This window comes from Pithys albifrons, chromosome 7, assembly GCF_047495875.1.
Source record: "Pithys albifrons albifrons isolate INPA30051 chromosome 7, PitAlb_v1, whole genome shotgun sequence".
Classification (NCBI taxonomy): domain Eukaryota; kingdom Metazoa; phylum Chordata; class Aves; order Passeriformes; family Thamnophilidae; genus Pithys; species Pithys albifrons.
The window spans coordinates 15,496,962-15,514,899 of NC_092464.1; the positions used below are offsets into that span (position 1 = coordinate 15,496,962).

Genomic DNA, 17,938 nt, shown 5'->3' on the forward strand with positions numbered 1-17,938 from the left:
TTCCACTCAACCTGTTTTCTGCAGATGAACAGCTGCTTTCTGTCAGCTTTCGAGAACAGCTTCACGGGCTCAGCTTTACTATATACTCTAGCGTAGAGACTTTAAAGCATACATCTTCTTGAAAGCATTTTTTCCCAACAGCTTGGCAGATAGTGCTGCCATACTTTATTACACTTGTAGTTTCAATGAGAATGTTCTCTAAAGGCTGGTGGCTCCAGCTGATCCGCTGAATGCTGAGCACAGAATGATAATTCAGCAGCATGGGGGAGGGCTGTGCTTGCAGGGCACCACTGTCTGCCTGTTGCTTAATCAGCATGAAACTATTAGCAAATTCTTGCCATCTCAGCTATAATGCACTGCTAATAGGTCTGCTTTATTGCATAGGACAGTCAAAAAAGCCTGGAATGTTTCAGTAATTTTGAGTAGCATAACATCCCTCTTAATGAAGTTTGACAGCATTTTCTGAACTCCCTCATGCTGTATAACAAGTACCAAAAATGCATTCCTGTGTACTAAGTGCTGGTCACTTATTTGTATCTTTCTTAAAGCAAGTATTCTTACATGAAAGCTTTTCACATAATTTTAAATTCTAACGTTTTATATAAAATAGATTCCTGACAACAAAAGAATCCATTTAAACATATTTAAGTTTTGTCAGTTTTACATTTGTCAGAAGAACTTGTTTGTTTGGATTTTTTTTAATTTAGATTACCTTTCACCCCTCTTATTTTAGAATGTGCTTTGTAATCTGGAGTGCACAGGGATGTGTGTAGTGTGTTTGCTAGTGTGGCTTTTTTCACTGGGATCATCGGGAGTAAGTTTCATACACAGCTAGTGCCAGATATCTGTCGTTTTCCTCTCTGCCTTTTATTTAGGGGCAGTATTTTTTTATGGCAGTTTAATAACTTCTTAATTTACTGATAAATTGGAATGCATCTCTGATATCTAGGGCTTGGGATGATTTTCAGTTTCAGTTGTCAGCAGTGAAAAATTGTATTGTGGGGCCGAAAGACAATTCAATGATGTCAGTTTATTTTGCTTTTAGTAAGTTGTGAATTTGTCTTATAATCATGGGAAAAGTGGGAAGGGTCACTGTATTTCCCTGCTTCCCATCTTGGTACTGGGCAGTCTGCACTGGTAATCTGCATGATGGGCAGGGATGTGACGAAGAACTCAGCTTCGTATTTTTATTGCAGGTTCTGGTTTGCCTGCAGCTGCTTTCACTCATTTCTCTCTTACGTCTGAGAGTGTTATCTCATTCCTGGAGCCAGAATTCAAGAGGGATTTTTACTTTCTTAATCCAACAGTGCTGCTCATGGTCAGAATGGCTCTAGTTTGAATGCAATGCCATCCCTGGGTAGACCAGATCTGATCTCTATGATCAGTGCATCTTTAGCAGACCTTGTCTGGATTGATCTTACTGTGACAGCAGGTCTTTGGAGATGGAGCCTACTTCAAATATCAAAATCCTTGACCCCCTCCCCGCACAGAGCACCTCCTTTTTTCTGGCGGGCTGTACCTCTTTGTTTCAGCTCTTTGTAAGAGGTCTTTCATCCTCAAACTTTGTTTGATAAGGACCTGCAAACAAGCAGGGGGATTTCTGTTAAACTTTTAATTGCAGTAGTTGTTGATACTTGTCTGAAGGAATGAAATCCACATAGAAAGCTGGAGGAAGATTGTTTTTGTGTATGTGTTGACTGTGACTTACACAGTTGGCCTCTACAGCAAACACAGCATTTTATGTTAAATAGATAGTACCAAGCCTATGAATTGCTGAGTAGTCCATGTAAGGCATAAGGGACCATTGGAATGTGTCCTGACACCTGTTTTATAACACCTACCAATGAATATAATGCAATAATTTTCTGTGTGAAACCTGTAACTGTTATGTTTCAGGAAGATTGTTGAAGGAACAGGGATACTTGGATCTAGTTTTGGCTTTTGAGGGTGGATGGCTATGCTGAGCTTCTGGGGGAATTGTTGAGAAGCCCATTTGTTATCATTCTTGGAATGTTGTAGCACATAGTATTTCTCCCCCACTCTCTCCTTTTTTTTTTTTACATAAGTTTTAGGCCATATGACACACTGCCTTAGTCCCTTCACCAATTCTTTAAGTTACATAGACATGCCATAGGCAGTATGCATTGATAGTGGTTTGTGGTTATTTTGCAGTTAGCGTAGTGGGTTTTTTTATCCTAATGGCCACACAGAAATTATATTTGAACTGCAAAAATTACAACTGCTTCTAAACAGATAAATATTGAATTTTAGGTTGCACTGCAGTTACTCAGAAGTGTAAAGAAGTTAAGCAAAAGCCACAAAGCCCAGTTCACTTAGTTTGCAAGACCTCTGTTTTGTATTACAAAATGCAGCTTGTTTCATCATTTGCTTATTTGCAACTTCTCAGGGAAGAGAAGTGACTTGAAGTTTCCTGTCAGTGCTGCAGCTATGTAAGTGAACCAGGGGAAATGGGTACAGTTCCTGGTAAAACTACTCTTCAATAAATGTGTGGTTTGCCAGCTCGTAACATTTTGGGGTTGTTTTTTGCAACTTGTACCTGGAAATTGAGTTACCAGCTCTGATTCTGAAGGCTGTGAAGTGATAATTCACAGCTGAGGAAGAAGCACAATCAAAGCACAAGCATTTCTACTTGTCTGGCGCGTTTCAGGATATTGCTTTGGGTGACTTAAATTCTGTGCTGGAAAACTTCTTAATATAGAGATGCTTTTCCTGCTTTTGTGATCATCTCTGAAGACAGAAGTGGATTTGTCCATTGTTGAATTTTCTAGATCTAAAAAAAAATATGTATTAATCCTAGAAAATGTAGCACTGTGTGTATTTTCTTGTCTGGTTTGTTGTGCATCTTACTGATTTTTTTGGGGTTAACCACCCCCCAGCGAACAGGACAGGAGCCACTACAGGGTTGATGTGACTGTGAATGGAGGCATGTCTTAATTTTTTTCTGAAATCTAAGAAGGTTGATTCTCCAAAATTCATCCCTCACATTTGTGGGTATGTCTGGAATTGGAAGGATGACAAGACCCAGTGGAAACATCTTGTTTTATCCATGTCAGTTTTGCTGCAGATTGAAGAAAATTGTCCTCAGATTTTTCTTTTTGGGGAAGGTGTGTAGGGGCAGGGTGTGTTTTTATAACAAAATGTCTTTCTCTCTTCACTCTTACCTTTCCTCACTGCTGGAGCTGTCATTGTTCATTTTAAAAATCTTTGTTGTTTTCTGCCTGAGCCGCAGGGGTTGCATGAGGGCTCTTCTCCTTCAGGCATGTTCTTTAATGCTTCGCTCACCATGGTACTGTATTCCTTGTTCTTATGGACTGTTGACTTCCTTGAAGAAAAACCAAGGACTTAAACCCAGCATTTCAGTTGTGCATACTTGTACAATAAATCACCTTCTTACTATACCCTTTTAATACCTTCTCCATTTCTAACTTCAAACGTGCATGTGCTGCCTTTCAGGATGAAGGTTACAAATGTGTAAAAAACACGAATCTTTGTGAGAGTAAGAAAAATAGAGAACAACTCATTGTGATTCTTTATTACTGCAAGGGACAGAAGTAAGAATGCCAAAAGTGCTATTGAAAGTTGTGGATTAAACTTCACTTAAACTTTCAAGGAAAGTTCCCTATTTTCCTGATCAGAGTGTTGCAAACTCTAATTTCTGGTTTGGTCTGTACATAAGTAACTTTTTTTTTCCCCTAATCTGCGCCCCCCCCCCCCCCCCCCCCCCCCCCCCCGTCTTCCCCGGCTCTGGGAGAAATAGACAATTCTTTACTTGTTATTGTTTCTGTAACTGATTCAGTTTTAGATACTTGAAGATAATTCCTTCTTTCAGCCACGTTTGGAATTTATTAATGGAGCTAAACTTCCTTAAGAGCTGACAAAGAGAAGGTCTCTCTGAAAGAGAAGGTCCTGCTTTCTCTCACCTGAAACAGTCAGACACTTCAAAGGTGTCTCTGACCTTGCAGTGACCTGCAAACACCTAAGCAGTCTAAGTATGGGGGGGTTTGTGTTTTTTGTTTTATTTTTAGTGTCTCAGTGGAGTCAATATATTGCCACTCTCCTCTTCCATGTGTTTGCTGCTGGGTTACATCAGCATCACAGGGGCAGAGGGCACGAGAGGTGGGGTTACTCCTTTTGGCAGCCATTGGAACCAGCTTAGCGAGATGTTAAAAATGTATCATAATCTTTTATTTTCTGAAATAAATTATATATGTGTCTCTTCTTGTTTTATAAACTCTGAGTTGTTGGCTGAGTCCACTGAACTATGTGCTTTATTAATCTGATGACATGAACTGAACTAGCAAAAGCATTTTGCTGAACTTCTGGTATAAGCAGAAGTGTCAGTGTGGCTTCTGCCTTCCTGCACAAAGGAAATTCTTTGCTTGTGTGCATGGGTAGTTAGGGTAACTCATTTAAAATGGCAAGTGACTTTTCTCTTGGCTTCCCTTTCTGCTAAGATGAGCAAACCAGTTTTTACAAAAGAAAAAAGAGAAAAACGTTGGTTTCTTTGTTTTCTAATAGTAGATATTCTGATGTGTTCAAAAGGATAGCTGTTTTAAATTTGTCTGAAATTCAAAACATGGACTTTGCACAGACTTAAGAACATCCTGAGATTATTTCCCTAAGCCAAGTCTGTTTTATATTAGAGTATGAATACATTACTTGATGAACAGGTTTTATCATAATTTTTCTAGTCTTTGGGTGTATAATTTGATTTTTTGTTTATAAAGGTATAGAATTAGCATGACAGTATGTAAAATGTCATTCTTCAAATCATATATTTTGAAGTTGAATAGCCAGTCAGGAGACATAGAACATGACTTTTCTGGTGTTTCTCTTTGTTTCTAAATGGAGGCAGTGTTGAAACTAGTTTCTCAAGTTTTTAATATGATGTTTGTGGAAGTTAATAGGTACAGCTGTAGCTACAGCTACACTGGCTGTTTTCTGAAGTTTATTCCTGAGTGGGACATTCTAATCAAGGAATTGCCCTCTGGAGATTGGGGGCATGTGAGTTCCTTGTGTAGGGTTGTTCCAAGTAATAAACTCAGGGATGCTCAGAGAGGCAGATGTGGAGGGTAGCAGGGTGCAAAGTGCCTAGGTGTTCAGGAAGGGATGGAGTCTGCCAGTGACATGACAGAATATATTTTACTGTTAGTGTGTTAGTAAGGCAAACAAACAGATGCCATAGGATCTGGTTTGATTCTGTGCCACGGTTGCTTCCTTGGCCAGTTAACTGTGTTCTTTACTGGAGTTTGCCACCTTAATTTAATCCCATATCCCAGTAAATTTGCTCATACGGAGTTTGCCACCTTAATTTAATCCCATATCCCAGTAAATTTGCTCATACTTTAGCATTGCCCATACTGTTTGAATATGGGTGATGTTCTGCAGCTGCAGATGTTATCAGAAACCTCTAAGCATTGCAGTTCATAGGCTCAAGAAGATATTTTGAAGTTATTCTAACACTTAACAAAGGAATACTAACATAACAAATCCTTGCAGAATTTGCTGCCACAAGCAACATTTAGTGAAGCAGAGTTTCACACAAGTGAAATCTGCTTTTACAGCAGAGTAAAAAGGACAGCAGCTGTAAATTGTGTGGGAGTTCTGCATTTTCTTGTCAAGTGTTTGGAATTAAATACCCTTTCTAACAGAACACAGATTTGATGACTGCTCTGTTTTACAACGATCTCTTGCAAATTAGTTACTCTATTTAAAAAAGAACAACTATATATTTTGAAAGTGACCCATTAATATTTACATATGTAGTTTTTAAATTCTTAGTGGCTCTGGCTTTTTCCTTCTCTTTCAAATAGTAGAGGATTACAATTTGTGTTCTACTGAATGATGGGGTTTTGGTAATTTACATGGTAGTAGTTAGACTTCATTCTGCTTGTTCAAGTGGTTCTCAAGCTATCTTTTTAGGGTTTTGAGCTTGCTCAGTAATACAACTTCAGTAACTTTTGAGTAACTTGGGAATTTTGTCAGAGCTGATGTTTAATTTCCCATCTGTACTTTCCATGGGTTTGTCGCTTTACACTGCTTTGTGTAAGCACTGGACCCTCAAAAGTACACTTAAAGGCTGTGAGATCTGTGCTTTTGCAAACATAAAGTGTAGAAAAAGTTGCTATTCAGTTTGAAGTGATTATAATGGAAACTTTTCCATGACCTTTAAGCTGTTGTGGGTTCAAATAACAGTATTCTACTCTCCTTCTTCCAATAATATTTCAAAGGAGCTGACTTTTTAAGCATGCTGTGGTACTGTAATGGAGACAACATAGAAGTATTCCAGGAAGATGTTTGTAATCTGTCTTTAAAAATGTTTTTACCTCTCTGAGGCAAATGAGGTGTACAACTATATATTAAAATAGTTAAAACAGTAAATGGCTTGATATGTGAGGGCTCTCCACTACTTCTGAAACTTCTAAGAGATTATTCTGCTATGACATTTCTGAAACAACTGTAGAGGATCTTGTGCTTTTGTGATACTTCCCATCTGAAAAGCAGTACCTGTTACCATATTACAGGACAGTTTTCCACAGGAGAAGCAAGATAGGCTTTTCTTGTGTTTTCTTAGTGTGCTTAGTTTGTATAGAAAATAATCCTTGAGAGACATCACAAATGATTCTCAACAGCTTTACTCTTCAAAAATCTGCATTCAAACATGTACTGCAGGTTCCACAGAGCTCAAGAATTGACAGCAGTTGAACTAAAATGCAGAATAAACTTGGTGTTTCAGTTAGTATTGTTGAAATGTCCTTATTAGAGAACCAATTCAAAATGAATTCCATGAAAGTGGAGGAAAAATAAATGTGTATATCTCCATCTACATGGCATATCCGGATTGTTCAAGATGCTGACTAAATTTCTGAATTAGAGAAGCTAACTACATTATGTGTGTTGAAAGTATCAGTGTTTTATCTGCTGAAGTGGACAAGGTGGAAAAGGAGTGAAGGAAATGTGCTGTCTGAATTTTCAACCTTGTTGAATTTGGTTCCTCTTTCCTGATCGGGGTAAGCTTGCTGTGTAAGCCTATGTGATGTAAGGCATTTCATATGGTATTGAAATTTTCAACTATAGGAAAAGCAGCTTTGTCTATATCCTGGGACAAAAGCTTTTTCATGGAAGGGAGAAGCTAGATTGTGCAAGTGGCAAAGTACAAGTACGGTAAACACTGTCATCTTTGTGCTTGTTTTACAAAGGATCCCATTGTAAGATCTTACTTCCATTTTTTAAAATATTTGACATCACCGTTGCAATCCTTCAATATACTTTCTTTTATTGCTATCAACTTCCTAAGTTCGTATGTAATAGTTTGCTCATGCAGAGAGCAGCTGCAGAAACGTGAATGGGAAATCTGCAGAGCATGCAGGAAAAAATGGTTTTCCATCATTGTTCTTTGATCAGTCACTTACGATGGATGATGTGGGAGTGGTCCCTGGTACTCCAAGACCCAGCCAAGCGCTTCCTGCTGTCACAGGCTGTGAGGTACCAGAGAGCCCTCCTGCTGCTGCAGCCCCTTTCCATTTCTGTTCTCAAGTGTTTGTGACTGTGCCAGAAGCAGCCACCTCTTGGCTCTCTGTGCTGCAGGATTTTGCAGTGCAATTAAATACATCATGGTCTTCATGAGTATGAAAATAAGTCAGTTCTTTTGGGCTACCAGGGGAAGCTTGAAGTTTGAGAAAGTTTTTGTTATGCATTTAAATAATGATAAAGCCTTACAGTAGCACTAGAAAAAGATTTCTATTTTTGTCAACCTTGGGGAGTTTTCTTTTTGTGTGTGTTATGAGAGAGCTAAAGTTGAAGGGAACTGACAGACCCTCATGTCCTGTGTACTAAGACTGTTTTATAATCTGGTTTCATGAAACAAAATATTGATAGAGATACATATAGAGGTAAATTAATTGTATGCAGCTATCTCCAGTAATAGAAGGAAGTAATATCTCAGCCTGTAATTCAGTGTAAGTAAAATGCAAAATTTACTGAAAGATAAAATTAGTGGAGGTGAATCAGATGATTATTTTAACTGTTTCCAGGCTGATGGAAAGTTACTGGCATTAAAAAAAGTTACTTGGAATCTATATGCTTAATTTTTAAATTTCACTCTTTAAACATTTAACTGAATGTTGAATGGACTTTATTAGCCAGATATATTTGAATTATTTGTATAGGATGATTTTAATTCTGTATTGCTTTACAATGTCAAGTATTTTTTCTTACCACTATATTGGCAAATCAGCTTAACATGAGAACTTCAATATAGTTAAGTAATATTTGCATTACTATAGCTTGTCTGAAATGTATAAGCAGCTATAAACAGACTTAGAATTTTTACTGTCATTGTTTTATGTGTTCCTTAGACTTACAGGATGAATTATCCAGCTATGGATGGAGAAGATTAGTGCATAAAAAATTGAGTTCCCAATTCCATTTGGCATGTTAAATTAACTTGCTGTCTCTGCCTCTGAGGTGGTAGAGGACTTGCTGAAAAATCTCCCTCATGGATTTTTTGGTATTACACTAAATTAAATATGCCTGTATCTGTTAGAAATAAATAGAATCCAGAACATGTTTGTAAAAACATAAGCCAAAGGCAGAAAGAGGAAGGAGAAGATGAGCTAATTATTCCAGCTGAAGCTGTCACTTTGTGAAAATGAAACTGTGGAGTTTTTGAGATTTCTTTTGTATCATTTCTGGTGAATAAAACTGGTATTGAAGTCCCAGGCCTTCCTAAAAGGACAGCAGCAATTCCTTGGCAAGAAGCTCAGTTGTTGAGGGAACTCGGATGTTTCATTCCCTGGCTCGGGATGCTGAGGGATGTGCCTGTTCTCCTTTCTTCAGCTTGCTGCTGCAAAGACACAGTATTCCCTTGCTTTCCTTCAGTATAATGCTCTTCTTTTGCTGAGTGTGGACAATCTGTTGCTTGTAATCTCGTACAGAGTACTGAGATTTGCCTTTAAATAAATCAAAAGCATTTTCAGGTGGTGGATAGGGAAGACATCTGTAGTCCTTTTTTTTCTCCCAGAACTGCAGACCTGCCCTGTTGGAGTACATTGAAACTTTTTTTTTTAAAAAAGTTTACTTTAATTTTGAATACTTGAATACTACCATCTAAAAAAAAGCCATTTGTATAAGGTAACATTAAAATTTAAGGTAACCTCTGTGAAGCTGATACGCATTTTGGTAATGAAAAGTACCTTTTGAAGAAGTATAGCAAGTTTGCTTTTCATTGCACTGAGTTCTGGTTTTCAGAGGCCTGATAGCATATCTGTGGCCTCTGTTGAAAATATTGAGTGTTCATTCGTGAATGATTAACAGGTTGTTTTATTTAAAGGCACGTATGTGCTTCCTACTGTGCCAGTTTAAAATCAGTGTTCTGAAAACGCTGTGTGTGCAGTCTCTGTTTGAAGAGTGCTGTGTGTTGATTCTGGAAACTTTGTCCTGCCTGCATGAGACTCTCTTGCTTATCAATTTGCAAGGATTTAATGCTAGCAGATTTTCTGAGACCGTAGTTAAACATGGCAGATTTCTATGGTGGTATAACAGAGAGCATTACTGAGCTCTGGGAGACGTCCTTGCGTTCTTGAAGTTGCCAGAGTGCTTAATGGACTGTACAATTTTCATTCATGTTGCAGTGTAGTAGAGGTATTTCTGCTTTCTTATGGTTTTTTATCACTTTTTTATCAGGAGTCCTTCACTGTTCTTAGCAGGAGAAAGCAACATGAAAAGCTCTGAAATCCATATCAAATAGCAAATGAGTGTTGAAATGTTTGGAGGATAAGGCATTTTATGTGCATGGGCATGTTGAAGGATGTGTTCTTGTGATTCTGATAGTGAGAAGACAAAGAATCTCTTTGGGGAGGTTTAATTCCATGTTTATGAGCATTCAGAGCTGAAAAGAACCTTGGAGGGTGAAGTTCTAACTGGAAGCCCTGTTTAGTGTTAAGCATGTGTTTAAGTTTCCCTTAATTGTGTATGTCTGGTTTTGAAAAAACAGCCATGGAAGTCATCAGAAACTATTTTGATCTAAGTAATGCTTTATCTTTTTGGATTTATATATTGCCAATGAGTAATGGTTTAGGTAAATGAAAGGAATACAGTTAAATTGATCCGCTTTTTGACTTGAAACTCTTAAAGGTTTTTCCAGAACACAGTCTGGAACTGAAAAAATGGTCATCTGAAAGCAAATAGGGAGGTGGTGCAGGGCCCTGGAGCTCTGCAGCGACAGGCACTGGGACCTGCCTCTCTGGGAGGGGTGGGAATGAGACAGGGATTAACCTTCCTACCAACACTGGCATAGAAAGTACACTGAAGTTAATTTCAGGAAACTCTGAACTTTCTAAAAGCTGCTTTTCTTATCAATAAACAAGAAATTCTTGACAAGATTAGCTTGATAACATTGGGTGCTGTTGGAGTGAACGTACACAACAACAAACCTCCTTGCATGGCTCGAGGTATGAGGAAGTATTGTGTATGCTACGTGGTTATTTAAAATAGTTCCTGATAAAAAAAGTTGTATCCCTCAAAGTTGTACTTGTGAGCTAAGCTGTGTGTTGTCTCCAGATTGATGGCTTTGCATTTTTTTTTCAATGCTTCACAGAAAGCAGCAACTTCCATGTGCCTATCAAAAATCTTGCAGTTCTCCCTAAACAATCTGCGAGAAGAGAGAACAACAGGGAACGAAAGTAGCTGGAAGCTTGGCTGGCAGGACAGCTCGTTGTCTTGTTTGTTGCTTAGGACAAAAGTTCTGGCTTTTCCTTCAAAACCAGAAATTGGTATATTTAGTTTGGAAGCATCGAGCATTCAGAAGAAAATTCTTTGTTACACTTTCATATCACGTTGTAGTTGTAAACATTATGCTACTGGAGTTATGTGGCAGTACATCGGCTACGAGCTCCTAGTATTGACTTAGCACATCCATGTCCCGCAGTTTCATATGGAGTTGTGCTGATTGTAATGGTGAAAAGGTTAAAAACCTCAGCATGAAGCCTCTGAGCCATATTCCTGTGCTGCTGCTTGAGAAAATGTTCCAAAAACTGTACCAAGCATTCTGTGTCACAGCCTTTCTATTTGGAAAACACTTCTTTTAATACATAGAACTGTTCTTTCAATGATGGTGCCTAATTGTTTTAATTGAAATAAAAAAGCAACTTGCAAATGTGGTCCAGACAGCAAAGCCCTCTTATTATCTTGTGTGGGAGAGGAATTTCTGAAGGAGGTGAGGGTTGTGTGAGCCACCAACCCCCCATGCAGCAGCCAGGGCGCTTGGAGGTGCCACTTTTGCCACTTCCTTGGAGCAGAGGGAGGAGCTGAAGGTTTGTGCATTCTGAGGTGCAGGTGCGTGTTGTCATTTCGGTGACAAGCCTGGTGGTTGTGTGGCAGGATGATCTACGTGAGAGGTGCAGCTCTGCAAGGCTGTTGGGAAACTAAGGCAGGAACTGCACTCTCCAGTGAGGAGACATCAGGCTTCCTGCCCCAGCATCCTGAGGAATCGAGGTTCCTCCCTGAAGGATGATGCTTCATTGGCCCTTCATGCTGTCAGTGCTCTCAAAATCAACTCTACTAAAGGCAGCCGTTCTACCCTCCTCACAAAACAAAGCAAAACAAAACAAAAAAAAAGAGTCAGGCATGCATGACTTGGATAGTAGCAAAATAGCCTTTTACTGTTCCTCAAGTTTCATAACAGATATTTTTCCCCTTGAATTAGATAGAGGAGGATACTAATTGGTTTGGGCTCTCTGATTTTGCCAGTGCTGCAATTTTTGGTTTTTTGCCCCCACCACTCATGGTTTGCCTTAAATGTGTGGTACTTGCTATATCTAGTGCGCTGTGTTTTCTCTTTCAAAGGCACGCAAAACAAGTCCATGCCTGTTATAATCTCATTAAGTTCCTCTCTGGCTGTTTCCCCCTTTGGTTGTGGATATTGCCCATATTTGGCTCTAGTGATGGTGCAATCAGTTTATATCTGATTGTGTGGTAAGGGATACTGTCTTGCCTGAGCAAACCCTGATAATTTATGATTAGATGTGGCCTAGATTAGCATCTTATGATTTTAGTGTTTAAGAGTACATTATAAAAGATCTTTTATAATCCAATGGCAACAAGAGGCACAAGGACTTGCCTTCAGTAAAGCATCTCAATTAAAACCACGGGGATGGTATAAATTATACAGTTCCTTCCTTTAAAGTGCCTAAATAATGTGCCCCAAAATACAGAGATGGCATTGCATTACCAGGAAACTCCTCGATTTGATTTAAGAACTGTCTGCTTTCACAATCTTATAATCACAGCTCTTGTGAAAACACATACTCCTGGGTTCAGAGTGGTATGTTTGTGTTATACTTTAAAAATTGAACATCTGAAACTTTTATTTCTCTTCTGGATACTGTAATGGCTTATTTGAAAGTACTCACCATTTCAGAAAGTGCTGTGGACTTCTAACCCTGATTTCTTCTGGTTGTTATGTTAGAGAATTATTTATTGATGAGAAATTGCCATTAGTGTTTTGTTTTCTTGTAGGTATTTGTTTTTCTACTTTTGTGCATGTATATGAATAAACTCAGGTGGATAATAATATCCACCTACTTTCTACAAGAAGAGAGTAGTAATCAAAACATTTGGTGGTGTTGCTGTTTGGAAAGGCGTACAGGTAAATGTCCAGGTGTTTTACAGCGTTTCTTAGTCACAACATTGTGCTCGTCTTTCCAACTGAGCTTCCTGTTTAGATCTTCCTGAGAAGATAAATGTGCTGCTTTACATTCACCATCGCTGTATTAGCAGTGAGGAGAAAAGGCTGGGGAACAATCTTTGCCTATCAAGTGGCATCTCAGAAATGCTACATTTTGTCTTGAACAAGATCAGATTACTTACAGTTTCTGAGCAATACTTGAACTGTAAAGCTGAAGTTTTTCAGCAAGGCAAGCATACAATTTTTGGTGACAACTCCAGTGCTTTTCAAATCCACTGTAAGACATAATTATCAGCTGTCATCTGGAAAAATGCTGAAAAATTGGTTCAGTATTAAATAAATATAGCTTGTGATACCTGCCTTAGAATTAATGATCTAATGTTCTCACACTCCAACATCTTGTGGCTGTTCTTTGTGCTTTTGTAGTTCACAACAAAAAAAGGAGTTTGTTGGTTTGTTTTGCTGCTGTATTCTGATGTGTAAGGGAGCATTTGAAAATACATTTGCTCTTTAACAGTACATTTCTTCTCTCAATAGCCCACTACTCCACCAAGCCAAGGGAGGCCTGATTCACCAGTTTATGCTAATTTACAAGAACTGAAAATATCTCAGTCTGCACTTCCACCACTACCTACAAGTGCTCCGGTCCAAATAAATGGGGAATGGGAAACCCATAAAGACACAACAGGACGGTGTTATTACTACAACAGAGGATCGCAGGAGCGAACCTGGAAGCCTCCGCGGTGGGCCCGAGATGCAAGCATTAATAAAGGGGATTCCCAGAGCCATGCAGAGCATGAGGTAGTTCCTTCTAGATCACAAGCAATGACATTGTAATGTCTGTGAATGCTTTTTTTCTGTGGGATTTGGTATCTCTGGGTGTCAAGGAGTGTCTTAGTTTTTCTTTTTTGTTGTCTTCTTATGAAGTAGTCAGCAGTTTCACTCTTCAGTTACTTTTGTGTAAAAGAATGCTGCATACATGAACAGTCTACAAGAGGAGTAGTAAAAATGACTGTAATAACAGCCCCTAAGCAGATACTGCAGCTTTTGACTAGATAATGTTCAGGCTAAACATATTCTTTAGATATATCAATGGATTTCTTTTCATTATGTAAACCTTTTGCTTTTGGGAAGGCTTTGCTGCTGACCTTGCTTAAGAAAGTTGAGGCTTACCATGAAGTTATTTGTGTTAAAAGAGGATTTGGGCTAATATTTGAGGTGCCAGTTGATTCTGTGTAGCTGGTCCCTAGGGAAAGATTCTGGTATGTGTTTATCTGAACTGCAGTGGTTCAGATTAAGCAAAGGAATAGTTGGGAGATGTATTATTACTATTTAAATATGCTAAAAATAGTGCTGTTGTGTTCAAACAGTACTTAGGTTAGCCAGTTTCCCGATTGAAAGGAAAAGCAAATATTTATCAAGAAATTTTTCACATATTTCACTTTTATATACCCTTTCCAAATGTATGAAGTTTAGTTGGATTTTCGTCTGAGCCAATATATATATATCTAAAATGTGTATAGCATATATATCCCATAAAACTAGTGTTTAGTTTTAAAATTGAATTGTGGAGTGCTCAAAAGTTTTTGATTGCTGGAAGGCTGTCATAGAAGTCTACCTCTGGAACAGTAGTAACAGAAGCAGGAGAGAAAGGGAAAAAGAAACCTTTCATTGCCTTTGGCAATGGTCTTTGTAGCAGCCATGACATCTGCAAGCATTTAAATAGTCAAATTTTCTTGCCACAGGCTAAAGGCGGGAGCAGGTAAACAGGTGAAATGTTTGTGCCTGTCCCTTTGGTATCTCTTGTGATGGTCTGTGAATTTATCACTGGCTGTCCTTCTGCTGGATAAGATTCAGGTTTTAGTCTGGTTAAGGTGATTGGTTTTTTGAGTAGTAATTTTGCTTTTATTAAGTATAACTGGTTTTCTCATTGCCATTATTCTTCCTTCCTGTTATGGAAGGTCTTGCAAGAATTTCCCCCTTTCCATCTGCAAGTGATCCCTCTGATTCTTTCTCATGCCTGTGTACCATGACTTCATCACATGGTTGCATCTCCAGAATGCTTGATTTTGGTAGGGTTTTTTATTTAATTGCTCATAACATCTTTCAACTCAGTTCTTTTGGTTGTGATGCTTGAGGTGTCACAGATTGGCCTTCAGATCTATCAGGTTTTCAGTCTTTGTGAGACCAGTGGATGATGATGACTGTTTTGATTTTTAACTAGACACAATTTTTATTTCCAGTAACATACGGTCCTTAATTAATTTGTCTTTAGGGGGTTATCAAAGTTTGAGCATAGGGAGATGCATGTTGCAAAGTCACTCAATCCATTTTCCAGCAGTTGTGTTGATTTTGAAGCTGGTTTTGTTTGTTTGTTTGGGTTTTGTTTGTTTGTATTTTTCCTTCTCCATTCCCCACCTTTCCTGTTTTGCTTTTGGGACTGTGCTTCACAGTCAACTGTTGGTGTTCCTTTTTGGTTTTGATCAAAGTGTAAGATTTGGTCAAAAGTACTTAAACAAAAAAATTGAGTAAAGGTTGAAGTCTAAGCCTAAGTTACAGTAAAATACAGAGCACCTCAAATTTTGTATGATTATGAAGAATTAGAACAAATATGTCTTAATAATTAGTAAACCCAGACTTTATTTATTACAATAAAGTTAAATTGTTTTTTACACTAGTCTGAATTATGCACATTTAGTAATAAAAGAGCCCATGCTGGAACGTTGAATTCTATTTGTGTCTCTAATGATTTGTCCTCAGAGGAGCTTCTATCCTATTAGATAGCAAAATGTCAAGATGATATGAAAATGAGAACTGTGAATGAGCTCCTATTCTAATATATGTGTGATATGTTGGAACATGTAACAGTTTATAGTTGGTCTTAGAGCTTTGGAGTTAGGAAGGGGAATTTTATTGATTAAGAAAGGGCATAATTATACCTGATTTGCCAAAGAAGTTGGATAATACATGGCACAGAGAGAACAGTTGCAGGTTATGGTTATATGGATGCAGTGAAGCAGTGAAGTCCTATCAATAGGGCCTCTAGAAAAGTATGTAAGATTTTGGAATTACAGATAAAATGTGTTAGAGGTAGTGATTGCTAATGTGTTTGAGGAAGGAGTGCTTAACAGTAACTAGGACAAATCTGTCAAGTGAAGTGAAGCAGTTTAATGAAGTTGGACTGTAAATGGAATGAGATTGTCACCATATCAGAGAAAGGCAAACCTCTGATGCCCAGCTAGGAGACCATAAGACATCAACAAATTACCCAATGTGCTGTAGAAAAGCAACGGAATTTCATTTATATTCAAAACTACATTTAAAATGTATGGCCAAGGTGCAATTTTGTTCCCTCTTTTTTTGTTCCAAAATAAAGAAATGGTAATATAGGGATGGTAGCTTCTTTAGTTAGTGTTCTTTATTATTATTTTCACTTTTAAAAGTAGTAGTAACTTAAAAAACTAGACTGGTTAAGTGGTAGAAGAGAGACAGTAACTCTGCCTGTTAAATGCATGGTGATGAATTGATTTCTGCCCCCAAGAATTTTCCAAGTAAATGGCAAAAAATGATGATGCGGGGGAGGGACCTTTTCAGTAATTTCCTTTAGTGCCACAGCAAATTTCTTACAAGGTGAAAAGTTAGGCAATGGTCTGCTTAAGAGGGCTTTATTGACGTGTGGTGTAGTACAACTGGGAATGGGACTTGGGGGAAAAAAGCATGGATGATACTTAAAAGCGTATAGGCAGTTAATACAGGGTGTTGAAAGTGAAATTGAAAGCTGTTGAACAGGGTTTGGCCACTGTTCTCTAACCCTGTTGGGTGCAGCTCTAGCAGTCGTTCCTGCCAGCTGAGGGAAAGGAATGCCTTGTCTTGGTAAACTGTAACAACTCAGGAATTTTGTTGAAGTTCAGATCTGCAAAGGTACAGGACATGAATTAAACCTCGAAACATCCAAATAGCATTATATGGATGCCTTACAGATAGACTAATTGACAATCATACTTACTAAACAACAGTGATTTTCCAGGAGAATTTTCATGTTTAGGTCCTCTTTTTAGTTTTACATGTGTAAGGTGTTTCTTCAGTACCAGGAATTGCTTGCAAGAGGCAAATATAAATGCACTGTATTATTGCAATCTCTACTGATAGTAATAATAAAAATGTCCAAAGTCTTCTACTTTGACCATATGTCAATGCCATTAATATTTAACCATCAAAACGAGGTAAACACAAATACATGTATGTAATACACTTTATCTTATAAAGCAGTAGTTCAAATGTGGCCGATAGCAGTCTGAGCAACTCCTCAGTCTTAATTCTGCTGAGTCTGAAAATGGGACTCAAGACCCCCCCCCCCCCCCCACACACACACACTCTCCGCATTGGTTAGAAATTGGCACATCAGAATTTCCCAGTACCCCATGTGCAAGAGAAGGAGCATTGCTTAATCCATAGGTTACATGCTCACAATTCTGTAAGCTGTGGAGGACACTTACATTTTCTCATGTTCCTTTATTAATGACCTGAAAATTTCCTGTGGGTTTTGCTGTGATTGTTAAGCTGTTCTCGTGTCAGTGGAGGGAGTTGGTCACACGAGTGGTAGGGTAACTCAGAAAAATAACACCAAAACCCTGTGTAGTAATCATTTAGATATGTCACTCAACATGTCATCTCTAAACCCACTGACTTTTAATAACTTTCTGATAATTGAATAACTTTTCAGGAGAGGTTTTTACCTATTTAAAATTGAAATTCTGTCTTTCTCCTGCCTTGCAGTTTTTCTGAGAACCCTTATGGCAGTGTTACTGAGGAGCAGTGTTTTACTGCTGTAGTTTCTGAGCAGCAAGATGTCTTCTCTCTGCAGTGTTGTGCCTCCTGCTAGCTGAGGATCCAAGACACTGTGAAAGGAAATGTGTGTGGAATTCCTCAGGAGATCATGGCATAGAGATATTGTGGGAGATGAAAGCATGGAGGGGTTTTTTGATACACAGAATGGATGCTTAGAATTAGACTACAATATATTAGTAAGGGGATGAACAAGGTTTTACTGGGGAAGAGAAACTGACGTGTGTGCAAAATCTTTTTTCTGCATTACATGTCAAACTTGTTCCTTACATTATAATTCACTTCTGTCTTCAGAAAGGAATGTTGCACCTTAGCTAGCTGTGCCTGGTAGAAAGCCTTGCTGTTGCATTGCTTTTTGTCACGGGCATCAGAGTTGGAAGGAGGAGA

The 17,938-nt window shown here is 38.4% G+C and overlaps 1 protein-coding gene across 9 annotated transcripts in view; it reads left to right on the forward strand.

Annotated features, from left to right (window-relative positions):
- Positions 1-17,938, forward strand: part of ARHGAP12 (Rho GTPase activating protein 12) — an 82,923-nt gene that overhangs the window by 27,134 nt on the left and 37,851 nt on the right. For 8 of the 9 annotated variants that reach the window (XM_071559948.1, XM_071559954.1, XM_071559955.1 and 5 more), the window contains one exon: positions 13,244-13,507. The exons of the other annotated variant lie outside the window; for it this stretch is intronic. In XM_071559948.1, the coding sequence (XP_071416049.1) occupies positions 13,244-13,507 (264 nt within the window). The remainder of the gene's footprint in view (positions 1-13,243; positions 13,508-17,938) is intronic. 9 annotated transcript variants of the gene reach the window in all.